This window comes from Marmota flaviventris, chromosome 2 (genome assembly GCF_047511675.1).
Source record: "Marmota flaviventris isolate mMarFla1 chromosome 2, mMarFla1.hap1, whole genome shotgun sequence".
Taxonomy (NCBI): Eukaryota; Metazoa; Chordata; class Mammalia; order Rodentia; family Sciuridae; genus Marmota; species Marmota flaviventris.
This window is the reverse complement of record NC_092499.1, coordinates 176,913,671-176,940,652: the sequence shown is the minus strand read 5'-3', so window position 1 is coordinate 176,940,652 and position 26,982 is coordinate 176,913,671. Positions and strand designations below refer to the sequence as shown.

Here is a 26,982-nt window from a genome sequence, read left to right as displayed (position 1 = left end):
GGCCTCTTGGGATTGGCCAGGGGACAGAGGGGTCACACCCTGGGTTCTAGGGGCTCCCTGGTGTAGAAGCTCACGTGTGAGGACTCAGGTGGCCTGCCTGCTGCCCCTTGTAAACTGCCTTTCTGCCAAGGTGGGGTCAGGACGGGGTCAGGGAAAGATCTAGAGAAACCTTGAAGACCTTCTTAAAACTTCTATGAGATGCGGAGAGGGCCCAGGGGAGGGCAGAGTGTGGAGCTCTCTCTAAAACGTGTGTGTGTGTGTGTGTGTGTGTGAGAGAGAGAGAGAGAGAGAGGGGGGGGGAGGGAGAGAGAGGAGGGGAGGGAGGGAGGGGGAGGAGGAGAAGTTGATGGTGGAGAACAGGGAAAAAAGAGAAAAAGGAAAGAGAGAGAGAGAGGAGGAAGCGGGGAGGGGAGGAGGAGGGAGGGACGAGGAAAACAGGGATGGAAGAAAACAAGGGGAAAAGCGACGTCGCCCCAGGGAAAGGAGGCGGTGGCCGAGCGAGCAGGGGCGGGGAGGGGAGGCGGCGGCGGGGAGGGCCTGCGGAGCGCGGGCGCGGGTCACTGGTCACTGCGCCCCGGGCTGGCGTGGCCTCCCGTCGGGCCTGCGCTCCAGCTTCCGGTCCTTGCGCGGCCGCCCGTCCTTCCGGCCCTTCTTCTGGCGGGGGCTGCGTTCTGCAAGAGAAGCGCGGGCCTGTCTGTCCGTCTGATAGACCTGATGGACGGGGCGCCCTGCCCAGGCCCCGGGGTGGGACACTCGGGCTCCGGCCTGCAGGGGGCGCTGTCCCCGCAGCGCAGCGGCTGGGGGCTGGGGGGGGAGGGCTGACCTGCGGGGAGTGCCTGCGCTGGGGTCATGGGCGTCCCCAGTTAGGCCTCAGGGTGGCCTCTGGATGGCCTTTGGGTGCCCCCATAACCCTCGCGCGCGTGCCCACCTACTGTGGACGGGCTGTGTGCTGGAGACAGCACCTGTAACCATGTCCCCAGTCACCCCGAAAGAAAAAGGGGCAGCTTCCTCGTTCAGGACCCAGCTGCTGCCCCAAGGCTTCATGGATTTAAAGTCACAGAAGCCAAGAGAGTCAGGGAGGGCCCCCTTGTCCCCATTTGACAGGCATGGAGGAGGCCTGGTCCTCCCTGGTTCCCACCGTGGGGAGGGGTGTGCATCATGACCCCCTGAGTCCCACCCCCTGGATGTCTAATGTGAACATCCTACTGTCTGGGGGGGGGGGGTGGCGGAGGCACAGCTAGGCGGCCAGTTGCACACCCTGAACCAGAGTTTCTGGAGTCCAGTCCTGTGCTTTTCCTTCTAGGTGGCACACTAGGGCAGAGAGGACAAACTGAGTGACCATCGACCAGATGTGGGAGACATGGACATAGTCCCAGCACGAACTCTTTAAGAGCATAAGGGTTGGGGCGTCTCTGCTTCCTCTCCTCCTGGCCAGCCCAGTGCCAGTTGATGAACTGGATGACCTTGACCTTGGAAGGGAGCCCCCTTCCAAGGGCAAACAGCAGACAGTGATGAGGGGAGGGCAGGATATTCCTTTGGTGTCAACTGTGTGCCCATCTTCTCCCAAGTCAGGGCCACAGCTCCAGCCCCAACTCCCCTCTCCGCAGGGCAGTGTCAGGGTCACGCGCTTAGACTGGGCTGCCCCTTTCTGGGGCTCCCACACCCACTTCGAGTGCTCAGGGCCACTGAAGCCAGGCTCCCACTCTCCGCTGCAGGCTGTTAGGGCTCGGGTGAGCACAGCATCTGGGGACAGGCGTGGTGGGTACCCTTGCTGGTTTGGAGGTGGGGGAGCTGGGTGGTTGGTTTGGGTCCTCATCCCTCTCCTGTGCCAGCCTGACAGCTGCCCCTGTCCCATGCGTTCATGCACCCACCTGCCCATCCCCCGACCCTCCCCACCCAGCCAGCCAACAAAAGTTAACTGGACACCTACAGGCCTCGTTTGAGGCACAAGAGAGACATCTGTGCGCGAGGTGGGCAAAGACTTGCTGTCCTTGGAAACCGTGGTCTGGTGAGGACACAGGCTGCCACCAAACCAGCAAGGCTGCTTCAGAAAGGTGTCTGTGCCCTGGTGTGAGTGACGGGAAATGACTCCTGGGAGGGGGACCTAGAAGAGCTCTCTGCAAAGACCCGGATGGTGCAGGGAGCCACCATGGGTCATGAGAATCCGGGATAGTGCAGGGAGCCACCATGGGTCATGAGAATCCCGGGAGCCAGATTTACCAGGTCAGCCCCCAGCATGTGACCAGTGTGGTATGCCTCTGTCCCCGCTGCTGCTGCTGCTGCTGCTGTGGTCATCCGGGGAAGAGCTCTCTGTCTGCAGCCCCAACAGCCCATCAGCTGTCAGCTCTCAGATCCATGTGAGGTTTGGCCACAGTCATAAGTGCTGTAGAGAACTGTCGTCTGTCTGTCTGTCTGTGAGGCTGCTTCCCTGGATCTGGGGTATCCTCGTTTCTCTGGTCCTGTCTCCATCTCACAGTCTGTCCCCAGCTACCTGGCATGACTCCCAGAGGCTCCGTCTCTGCCATCTGCACTCCCAACTCAGACACCACAAGTCTTTCAGAAACCAGGGGTGTCCTGGGGTTCAGATCCTGGTTCCACCCTGTCCCGGCAGTGTGCCCTGAGTTGGCCTGCATCAGGTCTTTCACCCATAATCATGTTAAATTCCTCTTTGCACACACTGATCTGTGTTGGAATTCCAGGTCTACCTTTACCTGACAGTGAGGCCCTTTGTCAAGTGACTCAACCTCTCTAGCTAGGTCTCCATCTCCTCATCTGTAAAAGGGGCATATTTATAATACCTACCTCATAGCATCATTATGTAGATTAAATGAGTCAACAACTGTAGAAAAAATTAGTGCAGTGTCCTGGTATGTAGTATAAGCACAGTTAACATTGCCAATTCCATATTATTGGTGTCCACTGTCACATATGCCCTCCACCCCTGCACCCTCTCTTCTGTTTAAATCTGTGGTTCTTAATTCCTGCCCCCAGTATTTGGAAATCTGTGCAGGGTGTTGGCTGCCTCAATGAAGGGGGTCCCACGGCATTCAGTGGACAAGGATGGAGGTGATGCATGGGACAGTGGTCCCCTATTTCATCCACTCCACCCTCATGTCGCTCAGAGCTGAGCTGCTTCATGTGAATGCCGAGCATCTGTGACACTTTCTCTCGTGGAATATTCTAGGAGTGTCTGTGTGGCATCAGACAGTGTGACTTTCTTCATCACTGGTCCCCATTTGGGAAGCCACAACTCTGTTGGCCACGTGCACCCTCCAGAGACACTGGCCACAGCCGTACCCACACTCTGATTCTACTCCCTGAGTGTCCTCTCGTATGTGGGGCCAAAGTGCTTCCATCATGGAATTTATTTTCTTTCCCTTTTATATTCCACTTAGGGAGCTACGCGGATATTTCAAAAGTGACCTGTGTCAGTGGGTCACATTAACCATGAATTTCATTTCAGATCAGAAAAGAGCACGTTCCAAAGTCCGCGTGATTGAAAGGGGAGTGATCAGTGGGGAAGGGCTGAGTCATCTTAAGGAAGGCGTGGCTGCTGGAGGACTTCACCTGGCTTTGCAGGTACCATCTGTGGGAACAATGTCTCAAGGCCACTAGACGTCACCCTGCACTCAGGCAGCCCTGCACTCACCTCCTGGGCAGGGCCTCTGGAGGGGACATTTCCTTGACTCAGACAGCAGCTGGCAGGTGGCCGTCTCCTCCTGCCCGGCCCGGCCAGCCTCTCGAACTCGGGTCTCCAGGCCCCAGGCAGAGCCACAGGTCTTCCCATTGTGCGTGCAGGGGCTCCAGCTGCCCCAGGGGCCCAGTTCACATTCCTCTGCGGGGCGAAGGGAGAGACAGACAGACAGATGAGGCCTCTGAAAGCGAGTGCCCTTCAGGCCCAAGGTAGGGTCTAGGGTTCTGAGGACACCATCTCCATCTGCAATGGCTCAGTCTGTCGCTAGGAATGGAGGGACACATTCAAAAAGGGGACAATATTCTAAAGAGCCTGGGATGAAGCATGTGGAGGCTTGTGGAGCTTGCTCTGGGCCCAAAGCCAGAGAGAGGACCTTCTGGTTTTGAAGGAGGCGCCCCAGGGGAGGTGACACGCTCCTCCAGCGAGGGAGGGGAAGCAGGTCCGAAAAGCCCTGGCCCCGGTGCTGGAAGCTGGGTGGTTAGAGTTGGGGTGAAGGTCCAGAGGGGCGGGCAGAGATGGGGCTAGAGCTGGCTGGGAAGCCTTCCAAAAAAGACATGGGCTTTGCACCTGATCACCTGCCTTCCATCAACCATAATGTAGAAGCTACCCAAAGCTGCTGTGAGGGAAAGTCAGGTCCCGGACATGCACTTCTTAATAGAGGTAATTTATTTACACACGAACGCGCGCATGCGCACACACGCACACACAGTTCTTTTTTTCACATTTGACTTGGAGGAGACACGGAACACAGGAGGTAGTTGTGAGTACCCCCATTTTGCAGACGAGGACACTGAGGCCTGGAGTAGTAAAGGGCTTTGGTTGGGGCTCTCGCACAGCAGGTTTGAGATGCAGCGCGGCCCAGAAAGCAGGTTTCCAGAACTTAGGAGGTTGGTCCTGACACTAGATACATTCTGTGACAAGTCCAGAGTGCCCATGTGCCACTCCAGTGCCGTTGTGGGCAGAGGGCAGCTGAAGACAAGGCACTCAACCTGCCTCCTGGAAACTGTCACCAAAGACATCAGGCCAGGAGGGCCACATGCTCAGTGCACCAGGGAGGCACAAACCAGCAGAGGGGACGCAGGTCGCAGCCTGGGGGACCAGGAAGGCTTCCTGGAGGGGACTCCTGAACTGAGTCATTAAGTGGCACCTTGTGGGGTCGTCTAGGCACAGGGAGGGCAGGAGATGCTCCAGGTAGAGGGATAATCCCAGCGAGGTCCCCAGGGTGATTCCACCTAGGAGACTCCTAGAACGGGCAAGCTGGAGCCCGAACAGAGAGGAGTCGAGTGAGGGAAGGGGAGAGGCTCCAGAAGGGCCCAGACTGCCCAGCTAGGGCGGGGATGTTCTGCCCAAGGTCAATGGGAGCCACAGAAGGGCCTTGAGCAGGAGAGAAACCTGAACAGACTAACGTCTTGAAACAGTCACCCTGGCAGGACAGGGAGCCGAGGCAGGGAGACGGCAGAGGGTGGAGATGTGGGAGGTGGGGGTGGAGTGGGGATCAAGGGTGACAGGTGGGCGGGTTTGGGGGCTTTCTGCTGCTTCAGATTTTCCTCTGAAGTTCTGCCACCAACATATCATGCCCTTATTCTCCTATCTCCCCGCTGAGAGACCCGTCCATGAGAGCAGAGGCTGCTTTGCTGACTAAGGTCACTTAGGAAAGAGCCTGGCCAGGGCAGGTGCACTAGTGATTCCTAGATTGAGGGGGAGGGTGACGCCTGGGTCATGGGCGTGACCACCCAGGAGTCAGCTGGTTACTGATAGAGGGAACCCGGGAGAAGCACAAGCACATTCCCAGGGGACAGGGAATGAGGAGGTGCCTCCAGGGGGTGGGGAATAGGGAGGAGCCTCCAGAGGGGCGGGCAATGGGGAGGAGCCTCCAGAGGGGCGGGTAATGGGGAGGAGCCTCCAGAGGGGCGGGCAATGGGGAGGAGCCTCCAGAGGGGCGGGCAATGGGGAGGAGCCTCCCGAGAGGTGGGGAAGGGGAAGGAGCCCCCAGAGGCAGGTGGGCTGTGGGGCTGCTGCTCAGGGGGACAGGGAGTCGGGAGCCCTCTGCGGTTGGAAGGACCATGACCTTGTGCCCAGGAACGTGCGGGCAGAGATGCCTGGTTCTGGTCAGAATGCCAAGGCACAGCCCGGGGTAAGGGCGGACCACAGCAGGGTTTGATACGTTGCTGTCAGTAATCGGAGCAGCGATAATAATGACGCTAGCATGCACCGGGCTTATTAAGCCCCAAGTCGCAGCAATACATTTAATGTTCATAACATTTAACTCATTTAATTCTTCAGCCCTCTCCGTGGAGTTGGTTCTGGATTCTACTGTGATTTTCTTTTTAACCTTTGGAGAAATCAAAGGACAGGGAGCATAGTGACTTGCTTGAGGCCACTAATGGGCAGGTTTTAAAGCCGGCGTTTGATGGAGATCTGTTTGATTCCCAAACTGTAGCTCTCCCCAGATCACCCGCCTCAGTGGTGCTGGGCTCCCATGGCCCCGTGGCCTTCTGCCATGTTAGCTTCCTGGTCTCTGGACTCCTCTCCCCACGCCCCTGCTCCAGGGGCCCCACTCACCGTGGCACTCTCGCGTGTTCTGGTGGGTCAAGGTGCCTGGTGGGCAGCTGGGCAGGCACTTCCCCTTGTACAGGTAGAACCGCCGCTTGCACCGGATGCAGAAGTCCTGGCTGAAGCAGCTCTCACAGGTGGCCCCACATTCTGTAACAGAGTCCGGGACAACCCCGGTGAGGACTGCTGTGGGCGGGGGACCTCGTGGGTCTGCCTGAGCAGCCCCGGGTTAGGTGACACTGGCTCAGGACTCAGCGTCGCCTCTGAACTTCAGACTTGGCAAAGTCAGCCTGGACTGCCTGTGAGGAGCTTTCCCTTTCTCATCTGAGCTGAGGCTCAAGGGACTAGCGACTAGCTTGAAGTCACACAGCAAATCTAGGCTGGGAGTGAGGACCCCCAGGCTCTATTTTCACCAAGGGTTGGAGAGAGGGATGCTTTGTCCCAGGTCACAGCAAAAACAGAGTTAAGAGGTAGGACTCCTTTCCCAATTTGAGCTAATCCCAGAGAAGGTGAGTAATTGCCAAAGGCCACACAGCAAACTAGAGCAGGAGTCACAGTTCCCTATCTTGAGTGCTGATGAAGACAGAGGGGATTGGCTTGCGTAGGGCCTCAGAGACTGTCTGGAACCAAGCAGGGATCCAAGTTTGGCCTCAGGCAGATTCCAGCTCCCCTCTGGATGTGCTGGGGGACAGGGTAGGACAGCACTGCCCAGAAGCCCACCTCCAGCCCAGGACAAGAGAGGATCCACGTACTTTTGCACCTGTTGACCTCCTGGCCGCGGATGCCGAAGAAGCCGAGGGGACAGTCGTGCACGCACTTGCCGTACTGGCGGATTCCTTCCCGGCGGATGAACAGGAAGAGCCTCTGCTGGCAGGTGGAGCAGCCATTCTCCTCTGAGCAGATGACACAGCCCGTGCAGTTACCCCCCAGGCCAGTGCCCACTGCCAGCCAGACCAGGGAGGAAGGAGAAGGAGAGGGAGAGAGATGGTCAAGCCATATGTGAGCAGCTCAGACGGTCTCCTTGGGGTATTAACTGGGCGCATGGTACCCTAAAAAAAGACTACATTTCCCAGCTTCCCAAATGTGGTCATGGAGTGTAAGGTAAAGCACTGTGCTTCTAGAAAGCCGCCTTAAAGAACGAGGGGGGTGCCCTTTTGACATCCCCTCATCTTGTCTATTGGGTGGAATGCCGTAGGAGACCAACCTTACACGTGACTGAGTCACACTCCCCGGCTGGGTGCTGAGGCGCTCAGTCCCAGAAATGTGGCAGAGCTTTCCCCACCCTTCTAGGATTCGAGGGTCGGTGTCTCGTGCATGGGTGTGTCTTGCTACAGCCCCATGGGTGAAGCTAGGCTCACCTGTTCCTTTGTAATCTAACCCCTTGCCCCGTTTAGGATAGAATCTTCCATGCAAGTGCCTTGTGTGTGTCCCCTTCTCTTACTGTGCCCTTGGGTGTGGCCTACCCAGGTGTCAGTCAACCTGCTGACAGTGGACATCAGGAAGATAGACTCAGCCCCCTGAAACCTGACCCTTTGCCTCATTTGAATAGCTTCTCCTCAATAAAAGGGGTCAGTGCATGCTCTTGCTCTCTCTCTTTCTTTCTGTGGACCCTTAAGGTCAGAGGAGCCGTCACAGCGACCCCAAAGAAAAAGGTATTTGTGTCTCTCGTGTGGTTATTTTGCGCAGCCCAGTTTGACTGGAGTGACCCCTGAGCCTTTTATTCGCGAGAACAGAAACACGATGAGTTGCGAACATGATGGTTGGAGCACGAGCAGTCATTTTGGATCATAAGGTGAAATCCATGCCCCGAGGATGGTGGAGAAGCAAGATCAAAAGAGACTGGACCCCAGAGGAAGGCAGAACTCCTGTACCAGCATGACTGTGGGGCAGCTGCAAGGAGGTGCTGGTCTCTTCCGCTCCAGCTGGACCTAAGCCTTTCAGATCTGTCTCCTTTCCACACCTTTTTGAGCACAGAAAAGTGGCCAGGAGAAAAGGGCAGAGATGAGAGCAGAGACAGCAGCAGCAGAGGCCGCCTGACCTTCAGGAAAGGCACAAAGGGGCTCTTGGTGGCAAGGGCACCTTAGAGGAGCCAGGCTTGCATGGCCTCTGCTGCTGCCTCACACAGGCTGGTGGCTGGCAGGTGCCTGCAGAAAGAGGCAGCGGTGTAAGCCTCTGGGGGTAGGAGATGGGGGGAAAGTAAAGGCCATGTGCTTCCTTCAGGAAGCAACCCAGGGAACATTAAAGGGCTTCACGTTCGTCCCCACCAAGGGCACACTGTTTAATGAGCTGATCATACACCACAGCTCCCTGGTGCCACCCAGCAGGGGACATTCTTAGCTCTCGCACTCTCAGCCTCTCTCCTGTTCCTCCCAGTGCCCCATCCCCGCTATGGAGGCATCCCCCTGGGTGCCTGTCCCTGGAGCAGGAACCAAGGAGGCCCGGCCCTTCCTCAAGTCAGCAGAGGGTGGTTCCTGGTGTGGCCAGGACACACAGGGACGGGGTCCATGCTGGGGGCAGAGCAGGCTCTCAGCCCATACCTGTCTGAGACCTCTGTCTCCCCTCTCTGTCCATGGGATGAGCATTGCCCTTCCCAAACCTGATCTTCAGCCCCCCGATTTCATGAGTCCCCCAACTGATGCTGCTGATTACCTCATTTCTGTTGCTTGCAACTGAGAAGCCTGACTAAGGCAGACAGACACATACAGTAACTAAGATGCACCTTCATTCTCTTGTTCTAGAAAGGAAAACTCTAACAGGAGGGTAAAGTGTTTTTTGTTTTGTTTTGTTTTGTTTTGTTTTAATCTCCCAAACTGTAGGCCTGCAGGGCCCTGAGAACAAAAAGAAAGTGTGACGCTTTTGTAAGAGGGATTCCCAGGACCCTAGAGAATCACATCCACAGATTTTAACAGAGCCCAGTCTTCCCACTCACTTGGCAACACATTTTAAATTCTGTGATACCAAAGACGGCTCAGGACAAGGGGAACTCCTGCTTCTGATAGGCATGGAAACTTTGGGGAAAAATCTAGCAGTGTCTAGTAACTAGAAGACTTGCCTCTTCAAACACAGCAATTCTACATCTGCTATAACCCTTAGCACATCGCCAGCTCCTACCTGCAGAGCACAGAGTTCCACCCTGGAGCACTGATTCCGCAGGTCTTCAGAGGGGTCTGGGGATATGCATTGCTATCAGAATCCCAGGGATCTTATCCGCTGGTCCAGGGATCAATCACACTTTGAGAATCACTAGGCTGGAGAAACTCTTTTATATGTGCACAAAGATACATGTACAGAGATGTTTACTGCAGAATGGTTTAATAGCAAACAATTGTGAAAAATGAACTCTCCAGCAAAAAAATAAATTCTTGGTGGTGTAGTCACATACCACAATCCAAACGCCACATACACAACCCGGTCATGATAAATGACTGAGGTAGAGTTACAGTTATCATTGTGGCCCCAACTCAAAGACATGCCAAAAGGAAAAGCAACTTGCACCATGAATCACGCAGTAAGAACCATTTCTATCAAATTCAAACGGCTGCAGAACCACACTTTGTAATATTTATGATACAGAAATGTGCATGGAGAGTAAAAACCACATAAGGGATGAACACACACTGAATTCAGGATGGTGGCACCTCTGGGGCCAGGCATCTGGTAAGGGATGGGAAAGATGACCAGGGATTTCGTTTTATCTGTAATATTTCATTTCTTAAAATCAGACGCAACAGTGAATTCTCATTATTTTTTTTTAATTCTTCACTGTAGGTATGAAACAGTTCACAATAAAAATCCTCTTAAAGGAAAAGCATTTAGCCCCTCCGGAGCCCTTGAGCGGGGGTGGACCACTTTCTTTCTCTGGTTTCTTCCCCAGATCCCCAAGCCAAGCTCTGCCCCATCCTCAAGCTGAGATTTGGGGCAAGGGAAGGGGACCAATTCTGGAGAGTGGGAACTGCACTAGGTGTCCTCTGTGTTCCTTCTCCCTGTCCGTCTAAGGAACGGAACCCTGACTTCTAGAGGGGTTCACGCAGTCCAAGAAAGACTCCATTTCCCAGGCTCCTTTGCAGCTACACGTAGTCACATGTCTTGATTCTGGCCAATGGGAGGCGAGTGGGCGTGTCGGGGCAACCCCAGGAAACGTTTGCGCTCTTTGCTCCTAGCTTCCTTTGCCGGTCCCGCTGCAGGGTCGGTAGCCAGAGACGCGGCAGATTTGGGGGTTCAAGGGCCTTACAGAACTTTGTCTGAAACTGTCCCTTCCTCGCCCTCCTCTCCCTTTTGCCTTCCGCCCCTCCTTTGTGCTGAAGAGAAGCTCTCCCTGAGGTTTCAGTTAACTGGCCGAGGGGGTCAAAGGTCCCCACAAGAGGACACACCCACCTCGGTATGACCGAGGCCCCGCCCAGGACAGAGCCTTTCCGTTCGCGGTACCTCTTTTTTCTCTTAAAAAGCGTTTTGCGCCCTGAGCCCCCAACGTTAGAGATTTGGGGTGAAAACAAGCCCCTCTATCTTCTCCAGGGCTTTGAATAAGACCCGATTTCTTCCACCAACTTCTGGCTCCTGGATTTTTGGTCGCTAGAAGAATAGCGAGCAGCAGGGACATTTGATTGCCACAACATCACGGTGCAATTCCACCAGCCCGGGACTGCCTGATGCAGAGATTCTTTCATGGGACTGGGAGGAAAGCGTGGTCATCCTGTTTGGGTTACTGGGTCTTTGTGACATAGAATGATTGATGGCAGGTCAGAGTGACATCAGTGGGGACCAGGGTGCCCTCCTCGGTGCCTCGGCAGTGTGTATGCCCCCGGAGCCAAAATGCTCCAGGGCACTGACAACGGGCAAGGGTTCCCGTGATTGACTTGAGGTGATCCCTGACACCCCGCAGAACAGGAGTTCAAGTTAACGTTCAGTTGCGGAAAAACAAGGTGGTGTTTCCTGCAGACTGAGTTCGTGGACCGAGATGCCACGACATGGGTGTGTTGGCCATTTTTGCAGCTGAGGAAATCAGGCTCAGGGAGGTAAAATGCCACCCTGGGTCATGCAGAATCAATTGGGGCAGGGTCCCAGATCAGTCTGCCCCACGGGGCTCTCCTGGAGCATTTCGGGCAGAGTCTGGGGCAGCAGGGGTGAGCCACCCAGGGCCTCTGACCCACAACCCGATGGGAAGGACTGAAGCCACAGAAGTGATAGCAAAGAGGCTGAGCTAAGGGCCCCAAGATCAGGACAAGGCAAAACTGTTACACTGCTCAAGAGGTTAAATATCACTCAGCCCGATCCCTGCGATTTTACTGGGGACCCAGTTGAAAGGGGTGTAGCCTTCCCCAAGGAAGCCCCAGTTAGGCGACAGCACTATTTATGGAATGATGACTCAACGTGCTGAAGGCAAGAGACCAATTAAGACTTTTCTTTGACCTCGGAGGGTATCAGTTTGCGCGCGCGTGTGTGAGCGGGGGATGGATCTTAACATTTAAAGGGAGGTGGCTGTCTCCTGCTGCATCCTTGGCCCGGCAGTTGGTAGGGTGCCCTCTAGTGCCACCAAGTTGTAATGGCACCTCTGACAACTGAATTCAACAACCAGAAACCTCCAGGCTCCAAAAGATGGCCTTACTCGGGCCTTTTATCCCATCTCTGTAACTCATTAGAAAAACCCAATGATATCCGCCCAGGGTCAGGGTGTAGCTGTCATTACTTTATTTTGATAAGTGATGACAACTAGAATTCGTACAGTACTGCTCTAGAAAGATCCAAACTCAGTGGTTCTTCAGTTTGATCATGCATCAGAATCCTAGGGAGGTTTACAAAGTATCTGGTTTGGGTCTAGGAATGTGCATTTTAACAAGCCCAAAATAAATGTAATAGGTATCTGAGAGATGTCTTCTCTGATCAGTCTCCCTGTCTTGAGAACTGGTGCTAGCAACCATGCTTGTATTTTATGACCTTGTCTTTGACTGATGGCTCATCCAGGCTGGTCCATTAGTTCATCTCTCTTGAGATTCACTCGAGGATGATAAGGCAATCATCTGGACTGACCTTTTGACCTAAGGACAGTCCCAGGTGGGAAGGACAGCCTGTACACATTTTCCCCAAGGTAAGGCAGCTAAAAGACACCAGCAGGCCCCAGCACCAAGTGAGCAGGCCACTCACTTGTCTAACAGAGGCTCATCCTCCATGCTCCCTGACTTTGAGGTCATTGTGGGGCCGTCTCCACTCTGGCACACTGCACCTGGGCAAATGGGGCATCAGGTCCCCTTGGCCTCAGTGGCATAGGTTCAGATACAGGCATGTGTCCCAACCAGAGCTGGTCTTGGAATTTTTGCTTAAGTCAGTAGGAGTATATGTTTGCACATGCGTGTGTGTGTGTGTGTGTTTCTTGTCCACCCTGTGGATCTAGAGGATGTAGATCAGAGGTGGTAGGTGGCACCACACTAAGGAAGAGCCCCCCAAGAACGAGGCCACACACACACAACAGCAGCAGAGTGGAAATGAAGACAGATTCCAGAAGGAGCCATCTGCGCGCAAATCTAACGCAGGCAACCCAGACCTGCTTGTCTTTCCTCAAGCCGCTTTTCTGTCACTTGCAACCAAATGATTTCTGACTAATACAGAAGCAGAGAGAGAGAACAAACAAATCAGATGCAGAAAGAGAAGCAACAACCAGAAACCTCCCGGCCTCCAAAAGACAGACACAGCTTCTGAACACCTTCCAGTCCCTCCCAAGGCTTGGCCTGCCCCGTGGCTCTGCAGAAAGTCACTTTTCCACTTGAACTAATTCTGTTCTGTCAGCTTACAATCAAATGCACGGAGCTCACTAGATAGGAAACAGATCATCACGGAGCAGCTCTGCTTCTGCAGGATAGAGGGGTCTGGAGCTCACCCACCTAACCTAGTGTCCCAAGGAACCTGGGGGTTCCAGGGAGCACACTTTGAAAACCACTGGATCCTTCTCTACCTCAGGGGAATCCTGACCTCATCACTGCTCTCTTTCCCACTCAGATGTGTGTTTCTAGATAAAAGCCTTTAAGCTCTAATTGCAACCTTCTGAGTTTTCTTGGGGCCCCATGAGTAGACGGCACCTTATGTAACTTAGCAACTGTCTGCCATAACCGAGCCCATCTTCTCCAAGTCCAGATGCCAGTTGGCCCGCTGTGTATGGCCCTGCATGGCTCTAGCAGCTGGAGAGGCTTGAATGACATCTGAGTCACTTGTCTTTCCCCAAGCACCCAGGGGGAGGAGCTGAGACTTGGATGTCCATTTTAGAGAATGATAATCATGCGGACTTGACAGTTTCCACAGCAATGTCAGCTCCTCACCTCTGACCGCATGAGTTACCCCCTGGGTTGAGTGATTCATTCATTCATTCAGCAAATAGTTCTGGACCTCTATCATGGTAAGGTCCAGGGTTAGAGGCTTCCTGGCTTGTGGGGCACTGCTACTCTACTGAGCCTCAGTTTTTCAAACTGTAAAATGGGGATAATAGGGCCGGGTTGTGGCTCAGCAGCAGAGCGCTCACCTAGCACGTGAGAGGCCCTGGGTTTGATCCTCAGCACCACATAAAAATAAGTAAAATAAAGGTAAAGGTATTGTGTCCAACTAAAAGATAAAAATTTTAAAAAATGGGGATAATAATGCTTACCTTGCAGGATTGTCATGATTAAAGGAGAAGTACATGGAAAACTCTTGGAGCCCTAGCACATGGCAGGCACCCAACACATTGGAGCATTGATATTATGTTGAAGGGCAATGTGTTTCCCGCCTGCAAGGGTCTCAAAAATCCAAAACAGGTGTCATGGTGCAGGTGCCCAGGTGGAAATTCTGGCTTCAGCACTCATCAAGTGACCTTGGACAAGTCCCTTTATCTCTGAAGGTCTCAGTTTCTCCATATGACAGCAACAGTTGCCAATGACTCAGAAAGTGTCCTACACATATTAGGGGCTCCTCTATACACCCACACTCCCTTCCTGCTCCCCCACTGCCATGACACACAGTAGGACCGGGAACCACCCTTTGGCCCCTCCCTCCTTTCACAGAGGCCAGAGACGCTGGTGAGGCTGGAAGGTGAACAGCAGGGACCAAGGATGTGAAGGGTGAAGAGTCCCTGGCAGAGACACTGTGGGCAGTGTTGGTTTTGGGTGAGAGACAGGTTTATTCTTTTTGTTCGGTTTTGGTCCTGGGGACTGGACCCAGGAGCGCCTAACCACTGAGCCACATCCCCAGCCCTTTTTATTTTTTATTTAGAGACAGCCTCTCACCAGGTTGCTCACAGCCTCACTAAGTTGCTGAGGCTGGCTTTGAACCTGTGATCCTCCTCCCTCAGCCTCCGGAGCCATTGGGATTACAGGCGTGCGCCACTGTGCCCGGCTAGGTTTATTCCTTCTGTTGGGAACAAGGAAAGATGGTAGCTCTTAAGACAAATCCCCAGCCTCCCGTCAGCCACATCCTGAAAATGGGCCTCAGCATCTTGTTTTCCAGGAATCGGTGCCTCGACGTTTGCAAGTGACCTCTGTGTTCTTTTCCTTTTGGGTGGATCTAAAGTCACCTCTGCCACATCCACTTCCACCCTGCAGCTCTTCCCTTGAGGGGCTGCAGAGGCTGGGGGGCCCCTGGGCCCCTGTGAATGACCGGTTATCCCAGACAGCTCCCCGCTGCCCGGCAGGCCTGTGACTGGCATATCCTGGGAGCCCAGGCCAAGGCCTCCAGCCCCACTTTTTTAGGACTAATTTGGACAGATGGCCAACATTTATAAAATCAAGAGATTTCAAATAAAAAGTTGGAATTTGGACTTCTCTGGAAAAAGCCAGAACATCTGCCAATGCTGGGCCTGCATCCTCGCAGGGCCGGGATTGGCTGCAGTTACGTAACTGGAGGGTGTTGGCTCCAGCTAGCCGCAGACCTCCCACTCCCTCCTACCTCCTGAGGGCAAAGGTCACTGCTGATGGTTCTCCTTCCTGAGCTGCCTCCTGTGCCCTCTTCACCTTTAGGAGCTCATTCTGCCTAGCGGGGACTCTTGTTTTTTCTTTTTCTTAAGACACAGGTCTTGCTACATGGCCTAAAACTCCTGGGCTCTCGCAGTCCTCCTGCCTTGGCCTCGGAGTAGCTGGGACTACAGGTGAGCCACTGAGGAGTCCTCAGCCTTGGGCATGCACCAGATTCACCCCTAGAGCTTGTGGAAAGCACCGCGCTGGGCCTCCCTGCAGACCTGCTGCTCTGGCCTACCTGGGAGTTTGCATTGCTAAGGGGTTCCCAGGGGATGGCGATGCTGTTGGTCCCAGAACCACACTTTGGAAACCACGAGTGTGGAGCAGGGTTAAAGGTCAGACAGTTTGGGTTCCAATCCCAGCTCTGTCCCTTAGCCCTTGCCCATGTGACCTTGTACTCCTGGGTGAACCTCTCTGTGCCAGAGGTTTCCCACCTGTCACCCTGCTGGTAGGCTTCCAAGGCATGTCGTGAGGAGCCGGGCAGGGTCTGACCGTTTGAGAGGGTCTCAATGACATCACTGTTACTACAGCGACCTTCACCACCTGCCCTGCCTCCACGGGCATCTGAGATTCTGGAATGCCTTTGACAATCAGTGCTTTTTCTTTGACGCCAACATTTTTGGGGGTAGAGTTTCTTCATAATTGGGGTGTGCCCAGGGAAGCGCGTCTTGCATGAGAACATCATTAGTTATGGTGGACTAAGGATGTCCTACAGCTGTCCTGAAGGGCTCCCTGGGGCTGAGAGGGTGAGCGGGCAGAAGGAGCACTACCCCTCACCCCAGGGCAGTGAGCCTCCGAGGGCCAAGGCCCTGCCTGCCCTGTCCTGCTCTGTCCTTGGGATTCCGAGCCACACAAAAGGGCCCCACACAGACAGCGCCGGGCAGCACACCCCAGCTCCCTCCTGGCAATGGGGACGCATGTCACTGATGACCAAGGGAAATAAACAACATCTGGAGGCCCGCCGAGACAGCCACATCTGGGAGGCAGTCGCCACCACTGGGGGCTGGCTCAGGGGGGCCCCCCCGGCACATTCCCGCCGTGGGGGCAGATTGCGCCATGCCCAGCCAGGGGTGGGTCCTGGAGATGAGTCCCCCAGGAGACTCCAGGACGCAGAGTGCGAGGCCTCTAGCCCACGGGCCTCTTCCCAGGGCTGGACTGGTGGTCCCTGAAGGGCACATGTTCTGCAGACGGTGATGGGGTGACCTCCAGCCGTGCTGCCTCCAGCCAGTGCCTCCTGGGTGCCCCCTTAATCCCCATGCCGAGCAACAAGCCTTGCGAGCCCAGCTGCCCCGGGGCTGGGCTGAGGCCACTGCCCCCCTCAGGATCCACGTGATTTTAACGGAGGCAGGAAAGGGTGCCCAGGAAGGACAGGCCGCTGACCTTTCTCCTGCATTCTTTCCTCCCCCGCAGAGGTCCAGGGTGCATTCCACCAGAAGGAGAAGCCTAGGGGGCAAAGCCAGCCAGGTACTGAGGGATGGAACCCAGGGGCACTCGAGCCCCATCCCAGCCCCATTTTGTGTTTTATTTAGAGACAGGGTCTCACTGAGTTGCTTACGGCCTCCCTTTGGCTGAGGCTGGCTGTGAACTCGTGATCCTCCTGCCTCAGCCTCCTGAACCACTGGGATTGCCTGGCACCTCAGGTGATTCTGATGTGATGTTAATCTGAGGGTCACCATTGGCCAGGAGAGCAACAGAAGTAGGTTTGAACCCTGACTCTACCACGGCCCTCTCCATCACTGGTCCATTGAAAGCCAGTGTCTAAGACAGACTCTAGCTGGACTGTCCACCATCCCACCTCTCCAAGCCCAAGTGGGACAGTAAGAGCACCCTGTGTACCTGGGGGTGTACGGGCATAAACTTGTGACTCCCCACATCACAGCTGGGAAAGCAAAGGCTCAAAGGCCAAAACTGCATGTGGTGGAGCTAGACTGGACCCTCGCTGACCGGACCCCGACTCTGCCAGGTCACGGTGCCTTGCCCTTGTGTCCTTTGATGGGCAGGGGGAGGGCAGGTTGGGCTGATATTTGGGAGGGGCAACCTGACTCCTGTCACCACCCATGGGAGGGTCATTTTCCCAAGTAGCTTGAGTTGGTTACAGTCCTTGCTGTCATTGGTAGGAAGGACAGGGTTGGTGGGTCCCCGTGTGCCCCAGGACAGTGGCAGGCGTGTGGTGAGACCCACCCCTAAAGGACCCTGGTGCCCGGGGCTGAAGCACAGAGAAGGCCTGACCCCAGCCCTGGGCTGCCCCTGTCAGGCCTTTCTGGGACCCATGTGGGGACAATGGCAGGCAGAGCAGCTGCTGCGCCCGGCTCCCTCCCAGGCTGACCCTCCGCTTCCCTCTTGCTGTAGGGACCCGCCCTGGACCTACCAGATGGACTCTGCCTGCTACTGAGTCCTCATTAGGGGAAGAACATTTGTGCTCCTGGTGGTGAGCAGCCACCGTGTCCTTCAGAGGCACTGGATGGGGGCAGCGGAGGGGACGGCTGCCTTGGGATTCCTGTCACTAGTGCACTTTTTTTGGAGGCAGAGGAGGTTGGGACCCAGAGGAGGGAGCCAGAGCCACCTCTGCGGAGAGCAGCACCCGGTTATCCAAGAACACAGAGCTGTCACCAAGCTGTCCTGAGGGTAAAACTCAAAACATCAGTCTGTCTCTGGAGATGTCACATAAGTGTCTTGTGTGCAAAAGAGTCACCATGTTGTCGAATTTGTGACATTATGTAAGGAATCGTCTGTTGTGACATCGTCGGGCGGGTGTCATTGCCCTTCATCCAGGGAATAATCGAGAAGCTAGTTCCTTGTCATGTCTGAGTGACTGGCCACCGTGCCCTGTGCCTCAGCTTCTCCTGTAATGACCACACCTCGTCACAGTGGGTCTCAGTGACCACTTGCTGAGTGACTCTCCAGGGCCACAGAGATCCCCACGGGTTGTGGCTCTTTCTAATTGTGGCTTTGTCCCACAGCAGGGTGGCCTGGTGGTGACCTTGGGTAGGTCCCTTGCCTCTCGATCCTCTCTGCACCTAACCTCCGTAGTCAGAAAACACCGTGAGACCCGGGCCGGGCAGCCCTGGGGGACAAGAAACACCCCCTACTCATCCCTTTCCCCCCTCATGGGGTCTGATTCCCGGGCTCTGTAGGGTGGAGACCCCTCTTGTGTCTCCGTGGCTCCTTGAGAAGTGTCAGAGCTTTGTCGGGGGCAGCAGGTGTTTGCAGTACTCAGGAGCCTGGCAGGACATGTCCGGCCAATCAGGATGCTCCATGTTGCAAGTAGGGAATGGGGACGTTTCCAGGGTCCAAACCCAGGGAGCCCCAGGAGCCCCGGGAGGACGGCAGGGCCAGGACCCCTGAAGGCAGGAGTGAGGTGCTCCCAGACCCGCCCGAGAAAGACCCCCGTTTTGCAGTCTGCTCTCCAGACACCCGCTTCCCTCCTCCCAGGCGCGTCCGAGACAGCTCAGCGCTAGGACTCCTGTCCTGGCAGAGCCGTGCCACCCCGTGACCCTCGGCAGAGCCCCGTGGCGCTGGCCCTCGGTTTCCCCACCTGAAACACAAAGGCTTGTCTCCATGAAGGGCTTTGGGACTTTTTCTCAGCCCCTGTGGCCCAGATATGGGATGGGACCTCAACTAATGAAGCGGAGAAGCGCAGAGCTGCTGTGGCTGAGGCAAGGAGGGGGTCAGAGTGAGGACCTTGTGCCCGGTCCCTCGGCCTCCCTTTGTCCACTTCTGAGGGTAGCCCTGGAGGGCCTGGGAACCGGCCAGAGCCCCACAGTGATCACAGCAGTAGGAGAGGAGATCTGCAGAATTTGGAGCAGCTGGAAGCACCAGGTCTAGAGGCAGAGAGGCTGGATGCAAACCCAACCTAACCACCCCGAGCCTCAGTTTCCCTGTCTGTAAAATGGGGATAAAACTGTCTTCAGACATCCTCCTGAAGGTTCACTGCATCAGGGTGTTTGTGACTCACCCCAGAACAGCCTGGCAGATGGCAGGTCACAGCAGTGAGCAGCTGTGAGCTCCCACATGGGCCACACTGTCCCAGCAACCCTGGAAAGTGGGTATTATGAACTCATCTGAGAGCGATGCTAAGGCACAGAGAAGGTAGGTGAGTTACCCAGGTTCACACAGCCATGAGTGGCAAGCTGGATGTCCAGCCAGGCCGTCTCAGGAAGAACACAGACCACCAAACAGGTCCACTTTAAGCACCAGGGCGGGGCCTGGTCTAAAGGTCGGGCTGGTAGCCCCAGGGTGGCCTCAGCCCTGGACCCTGTCTGTCAGAACAGCCCAGCCCCTCTGAGGCAACACCCCTGGGGACTTTTTTTTCCTTTCTTTCTTTTTGGTAGCAGGGATTGAACCCAGGGCCACTTGACCACTGAGCCACATCTCCAGCCCTTTTTATTTATTTATTTATTTTGAGACAGGGCCTCACTAAGTTGCTTAGGGCCTCAAACTTGTGTCCTCCTGCCTCAGCCTCCTGAGCTGCTGGGATTATAGGCGAGCACCACTGTGCCCAGCTAAGCTCTGTGTTTTTAAGCTTATCTCTCAGCCATCCAGCAAATATTTCTTGAATACCTACTATGTACCAGGCTCTGTTTTAGACTCCAGGAACATAAGGGTGGAAAGAGACATGAAGTAACACTAGACTGGAAAGATGAACCTCCCCAGGACTTCTGCCTTTCTCGCCATTGACCCTCCAGCACCTGGTACAGGGCCTGCCAGCGTTTGTTGAATGAATGAACGAATGGTACTGACCTTGCTGTTGCAGAACTTGTGTCTTGGAAACAAAGCCCCGAGTCCTCCCTTCCTCCCAACTTATGCAGTAAAGGAAGCCGCCTCATGAATCCCAAACTGGGGCCAATACCCCCTCCTGGACTATGGGGCAGGGGACCAACCTCTCCTCCTGCTCCTTGTCCCTGCCCCCTGGCCGCCCCAGCCGTGGCAGCTCTGGCCTAGAGCACCTCAGGGTTGTCCAGGGAGCGGGGGGCAGGCCCTCCCCGCCAGGTGGGAAGGTAATGAATGGGCACTCTGACCTGCTGGATGACACCTGTGGACCCGCCCTGTGCCTACAAGGATGAGGGGGACTTAGCAGAGATGCAGAAGGGGTGAGGCCAGTCCTGGGGCAGCGGCACTACCCCTGGGCCGTTTCCTGTCCCAGTCAAGGGACACTGAAGGAGGCAGCTGGGGTTGACCCAAGCTGCAGGTTCCCAGCCCAGATGGGCGAGGGCAGGGGGCACGGAGAGGGCACCCGAACGCGTGGGCCTGGCCCCTTCTGTTGTTCTCTGGTGACGGGGCCCGGGTTGGGAGGCCACAGGAGTACCCGGGAGGTAGGTGACAGCCGTCTCTGTTCCCATCCCTGCTCCTGCTCCCCAACACACAGGGTGCCATGGCCAGGACGAGTGTCCCCCAGAGGTCCCTGTGCTGAAGGCTCTGCCCTCCCGGGAGGTGGGGCCTGGGAGGGCTGTAGGGGGGTGGGGGGAATTCCCTTAAAGGGGGACATGGGACTCTGACCTCTCTTTCTCCCTCTTTTGCTTCCCACATTGCCACCCAGCACCCAAAGCAAGGGGGTCACCCAGTTTGGAGTGGAACTTCCAGATTTTAAGCGCAATAAAACATTTCTCTTTTCAGTTAATTACCTCCCGTATTTCATTCTAGTGGCAAAAGCTGCCTAGCACCGGGGAGGAAGGAGCCTGGGAGGAGGAGGGATGGAGTGAGGGTGAGGCCCAGCTCCCCACAGGGCAGCCAAGTTAGTGCTGGGAAGAAGAGAGAGCTTTGGATCAGACCTATATTTTAAAATTTTAGCACTGGATTGGGCTACTTGATGCCTCGAAGTTACCAAAAAGCTCTGAGGTCTGGCCAAAGTGATTAAAGATTGGGTTTTAGAAATAAGAATTGGAGAAGAAAAAAAGCACACGCAGTGTTTATAACTTCCTGATCATTAAGCCAGTTACCCACAAAGCAAGCCAAGGGTAGCTGTCCTTAATATACAAAGAGCTCCTATAAATCAATAAGAAAAAGAGGGTGGGAATGGACAAAGATATTACCAGTATTTCAAAGAAGAAAGATAAATCAGCCAGTAACCACATGAGAAGCTGCTCCACATCACTAGTTTTCCTAACTGAAGATGAAAACAAGAATGAAATATTATTATGGCCCACAAGATAGGCAGGATCCAAAAGGTCTCCCATTTGGACAAGGGAGTTTGGACAGTGTCTGTTCACTAGAACACACAGGGTAGTAATGGCACTTTATAGATGGTGCCCTGAAGCTCAGAGAGGGGCAGGAACGTGTTCAGAGCCACACAGTGAGGGCAGGGACTCAGGTCTCTGAATGGGTGTGTTTGGCTTCTCTCTCTCTCTCTAGCTGTTCCTTCCTGCCTGGGACTGTACCCAGCTTGGCCTCTCCTCTGACTGGGGAGACCAGGTCTGCCCTTCCCATTGTTGCTCCCTGCTCTGGGGTTGAGGATGGCTGGGGTCTCTCCTTCTGCCACTCCGTCCCCCAGAGAGAGTGAGGCAGTGAGGCAGAGGGAGAAGGGGGAATCCAAGGTCTGGGACCAGATAAACCTGCTCTCCATCCCAGCCCACACCTGACACCCTGGGACAGTCATCTAACCTCAGCTTGCTCATATGGAAACTGAGACAATCGCCCACCCTGGAAGACTGTTCTTTCCACAAATACTTATGGGGGGCTCACAACAGTCATCCTTCCTATCCATGGGTCTCATGTCAAAAATACTTTGGAAAAAAAAGCCTAGCTGGGTGAGGAGGCATACGCTTGTAATCCCACTGACTAGGGAGGCTGAGGCACGAGGATCACAATTTCGAAACCAGCCTCAGTAGCTTAGTGAGGCCCTGTAGCAAAACAAAACAAAACAAACAAACAAACAAAAAAACAGACCTAGAGCTGTGGTTTGGTGGTGGGCTGCCCCTGGGTTCAAACCCCTGTACCACAAACAACAACAAAAATAAAATCAAAAGTCGGGACTGAATATGCACAGACTTTCTCACTGTCACCCCCGCCTGCCCCCACCCCCCCCCAAATAACAGAACAGCTATTTGCACAGCATTTGCCTTGCAGCAGGTATCAGAACTAATCCGGAGGTAGCTTCAAGCGGAGGGGAGGATGTGCAGGGTTTTACAGATCCAATGCCACCTGTGAAAGGGACTGAGCATCTGGGGATTGTGTACCCATGGGGGTGCTGGAGCCCATCCCTGGGCACATCAAGGGGTGATCACTGTGGGCCAGGCTCCGCTCTAGGCACCAGGGAGACACCAGTGAACACGACAGCCCTAACCCTCAGGAAGTTTCCATCCCAGCAGGGACACGGTCATTGCAGACAGTGACACGGAGCTGACCAGAGCAAACAAAGTGACAGGAGGGCCTGGGTCACCAGAAGTGCCTCTCTGAGATGTGCTCAGGGTGGAGGGACCAGGCACAAAGCTCCAAGGCGGGAGACAGCTCAGCCCAGAGAGGGCCCGAGACCCGGGGCGCAGGTGGACGGGTGGACGGCCGACCCCGTGGTGGCTCGGGAGCAGTCTGGGTGGTGCCGGGACTTCCTGGAAGCGGTCACCTTGAACGCTCCCTCTGGTGCTGAGGGGGATGGACCACGGGGTGGAGGCCCCAGGGACACTCAGAGTGAGGCTGATGGTGAGGGAAACAGGGTCCCAGGAAGGAGGACAGCCACACGTCACCCGTGGCTTACTGCAAGAACTGAAGGGCAGATGGCCTCGGCAGCGTCACACGGAGCAGGCACTGGGCAGATGTAACCTGTCCTTGTACTAAAGGGACCTGAGCCCACGACTGTCCACCCCTCGCCTCCCCTCGCCTCTGTGAATCGCCTCGGCTTCTCCCTGTCGCGGTTCCCGCCATGCCTCCTTGACCCTTGACCCTCAGGTTCTGCTGGGGCCAGGTACTGGTCTAGGTTCCCTCTGGTGGTGGCTTTTAAGCAGCTTGCATACCTGCTGCCCCAGCCTAGGGTGACACTCGAGACCCTGTCTAGGTGGCTCCCTAAGTCACCTTCCAAGTTGAGAACAGGTGGTGACTCACAGTGACCTCTGGCCAGGCCAGGCCCCCACAGTCCTGCAAGGGTGGGGCTTCAGTTAACCCCATTCTCATGAAGAACAACTGATGCTCAGAGAGGTCAAGGGGGTGGCTCCAGTATGCACAGCAAAGAGCTGTCGAGGGGCAAGCCAGGGCCTCAGTCCCCAACACTAGGCCGGGCCTGCTTGGTGGCCTGTCAGTCTCTCCGCTGACTCCTGCCTGGTAGGCTTTCAAAAGCTGGGAACTCTCTCAGGCCTGAGGCCCACCAGGGATGGACCCCAAATCGTCTGCAATGTAGTGATTTCTCCTCTCCAAGGGAACACATAGTTAGCAGATGGTGTCAGACTGAAGGAAGACATTGTCAGTGTCAAAATAAGGGGGGGTTGGGCATGTGAGTAATACTGTCCCTGGACAGAGGTCAGATGAGGTCACTCCAAGGGGACGGTGACCTCAACTAGGCCTTCGCAGGTTCTTGACTTACACGAATTTCAGAATGTGTTGAAAGCAAGGCCCAAGAGGACTCCTCAAAGGACATCAAAGCAAAGGCACCCCCCTTCCCAAGGTAGGGTGCTGAGCCCCCACCACCTCAGCCTCTCAGAGAAGACAGGGATGCACCCAGGGTTGACTCTCTGACTATAGATAGGATTTTCTTGGAGGGGGGGGGAGTGCAGATTCCCAGGTGAACCCATGTCAATCATTTGCTCTTTGGGGTTCAGAATGTTTCTTCCAGGTTAAGCCGTCAAACCATGAATCAGTTGTGTGCATATTGTGTAGGTGTTTGAATCTAGTGACATTTAAGTTGATTATGTCCTTGTTCTAATTAATTGATCTGGTTCAAGTATGGGCTAGAGGTCTCCTTCATCTAACTCAACAGACAACACGGAAGCGGGTCTATCCCTCTCCCTGACGGCCACCTCGCCCAGTCCAGGGAAGCCTTATACAGCCACAGAGGCAGGGGGATTCCAAGTTCAAGGTCAGCCTCCCTGTCTTAGCTGGGACTGTAGCTCAGTGGCAAAGCACTTCTGGGTTCAGTCCCCAGTAGCCGTCCCTAAAAGGGCAAAATTAAAGTTAAGTGAAGTTTAAAGAAAAACAAAAAATAAGCATTTTAAAATAAGAGGAATTAAAAATGAAATAAGGATAATTAAAAGAATGCTACAATAAAACAGCATTGCAAAGTTAAGTGATCGAATACAGATCAAGCAATAAAAACCTAAAAACAATATGTAAAAATGAAATAAAAAAGGAATTCTGCAAAATACATTTAAATAAATTATTCTTAAAATTAATAGAAACTAAAACTTTAAAAATAACTTTAGCAGGTTTAAATAAAAGTTTTAAAATAAACGAAGTGAAATCTTAAGAGTAAAATAAGAAAACCCAGCTACTGGTAACAATTATAAAAATACAGAAAAATAAAATGAAAACCCAAAACAACACCGAGGTCTTGGCGGGAGGACGCTGATAATGTGCTATGCATTAAGGAGCCTGATTGGCTCAGATGCCTGGGGTGGGCGGAGCCTGATGGACTCAGGAGCCTGGAGGTGATTGGTGGTTGAAAGGGGAGGAGGAAGGAAAGGCGTGTCCCAAATAAATCCGTCTGACTCGGGTTTTCCAGCGCGCTGTGCGCAGCGGGCAGAAGTCAGGCCCCACCGTAGCCCCAGCCGCAAACAGCCATCGTATCATTTATACGTTTTGTAATGTGTCAGCATCTCTGTCTCTGTCTCTCTCTCTCTCTCTCTCACACACACACACACACACGTTGCACCATGTATCCTCCCTGTCATCCTTTAAGAGGAATTTTCACCGAGGAACGAACAGAAGCTCAGAGAGGGTGGGTCACTATGACACAGTTGCACCGCACTTAGGACCACACTTATCTTGGAATCTAGGCTCCTTAAAATGACATTTTGACGAGTCTGGTCTGTCGAGGACCTTCAAACACAGCCAGGCCCATGTGTGACATCAGGCTTGAACATTCTGCACACGAGAAAAATCAACCTCCTATGATGCATGACCATTACAGACCATGAATTAAGTACCCACTGTCTTCCAGACGGGTCACATGCATAGCCTTCATCCTCAGGACGACCATGGGAAGCAGATGCTGTTCTTGGCCCCATATCCTGATGGACGACACTGACATTCAAGAGGGAAATATTTTCACCCAAGCCCGGGCAGTAGCGGAGCTGGGAGCTGAGCCCAGGCCTGACAAATCCCAAACCCCAGCCTCCCCGCCTGGCACCAGGCACTCCCAATAGTCATGGCCGAATGCTTCGCTTCCTATGTCCTGGGAACACATGGTTCATGTCCCGTGTTGCACATCAGCAAACAGAGGCCCAGATGCGGAGATGACCTCTCCAGAGCCACTCAGCTAGTGAGTGGCAGAGTCCCCCAGTGCCCGTCTGGACGTGCTGAGACAGCTGTGCCCACTCCCTACAACAGAGCTGGCTCTGAAGAGCCACTGTGACATTTCTCTTCATGTCCCCACCCTGGTGGATGTGGCTCTGCCATCAGGCTCCAGGGAAAGTGGAGGCCTCTGGTGAAAGGAAGCGTTTTCCCCGTGTGGTCTGGGTCCCCTGGCTCCGGGTGCCTTTCTTTTGAATCAGATTCCCCCAGCGGCAGCAGGCCATCAGAGCCTGGGGAACACAGAGCAGTGGCCCTAGGAGTTGCACAACCTCACTACAAGAAAGCATTCCAGGCAGATGCGGTGGTCCAGCCTGGGACAGCAGAGCCTGGGAAGAGCTAGCCTTGCTCATCCCAAGGCAGGAAGCGGACCTTTTCCTGTGGGATCTGGAGGAATCCCATGGGGAGGCTGGGGTGGGTGCGTCCTGGATGGTGTGGACTTACACAGGGCCAAGGAGATTCCAGCCCACGGAGATGTGGGGCCATCCTCAGGAGGGAGTCAGCACCCATCCCAACCTCTCCCCACCCGGGCTGTGTGACCTCCACAAGTTGATTCCCCTCTCTGAGCATGGACAGCCTCATCTGTAGAATAACAGGGAGAATAATAGGATCAAGCCACCTCGGGGGATGTGATGTGATGTGGATGAACTGGGAGAAGCCCAGACATAGTGGTTATGGACCCAAGAAGCTCTGCCTTCAATTATTGATTTAAGTTCTGGTTTTGCCAAATTCATTCTGTCAAGCATTTGAAATATGAAGTTGCTAACATTTGACTGTTTTCAACTTACAAACATGACAATCTCATACACTTCAGTGAATAATCCTCTCCCTTAGTTTTTCCTTTTCTATAAAATGTGGATAATAATGGTCCCTCACTGGGTGGCAATGAGGGGCAAAGGCGGCCACCAGGCAGTAAAGCTCAATAGTCAGGGTTGAGGCTCTGGGACCAGGCAGAATTGGACTAGGTAAAGTTACTTACCCTCTCTTTGCCCTGGTTTCCTCATCCGTAAAATAGGCATAATAATGCGCTCACCTCACAGGTTTATCAAGAGAATTTAATCAACTTGATACATAGAATGGACCTAGAACAGAATCTGACATTGCCAAACAGAATAAAATAATACTGGCAAGACCTGGCATAGAGTAAAGCCCAACCATAAAAACCGAATCAAAACAGCCTTTTTACCCTTTTGATGCCAGAGAAAGTTAAGCAGAGTCAGTTTCTGCATCCAAGGTTTTGACCAACCTCCAGTTGCAGATATTAACAAAAAAAAAGGAAATTGGGTCTGTAATGAGCATGAACAGACATTTTTCTTGATATCATTCCCTAAACAATAG

General features: G+C 54.3%; 1 protein-coding gene across 1 annotated transcript in view; it reads right to left on the bottom strand.

Moving 5' to 3' along the window:
• Window positions 1-564: 564 nt before the first annotated feature.
• Rspo4 (R-spondin 4) overlaps window positions 565-26,982 on the bottom strand; it is a 32,457-nt gene continuing 6,039 nt past the window's right edge. Inside the window, exons 2-5 of the mRNA XM_027945108.2 lie at window positions 7,000-7,188; window positions 6,257-6,397; window positions 3,650-3,835; window positions 565-671 (exon numbers count right to left, since the gene is read on the bottom strand). Coding sequence (XP_027800909.2) covers window positions 565-671; window positions 3,650-3,835; window positions 6,257-6,397; window positions 7,000-7,188 — 623 coding nt within the window. The remainder of the gene's footprint in view (window positions 672-3,649; window positions 3,836-6,256; window positions 6,398-6,999; window positions 7,189-26,982) is intronic.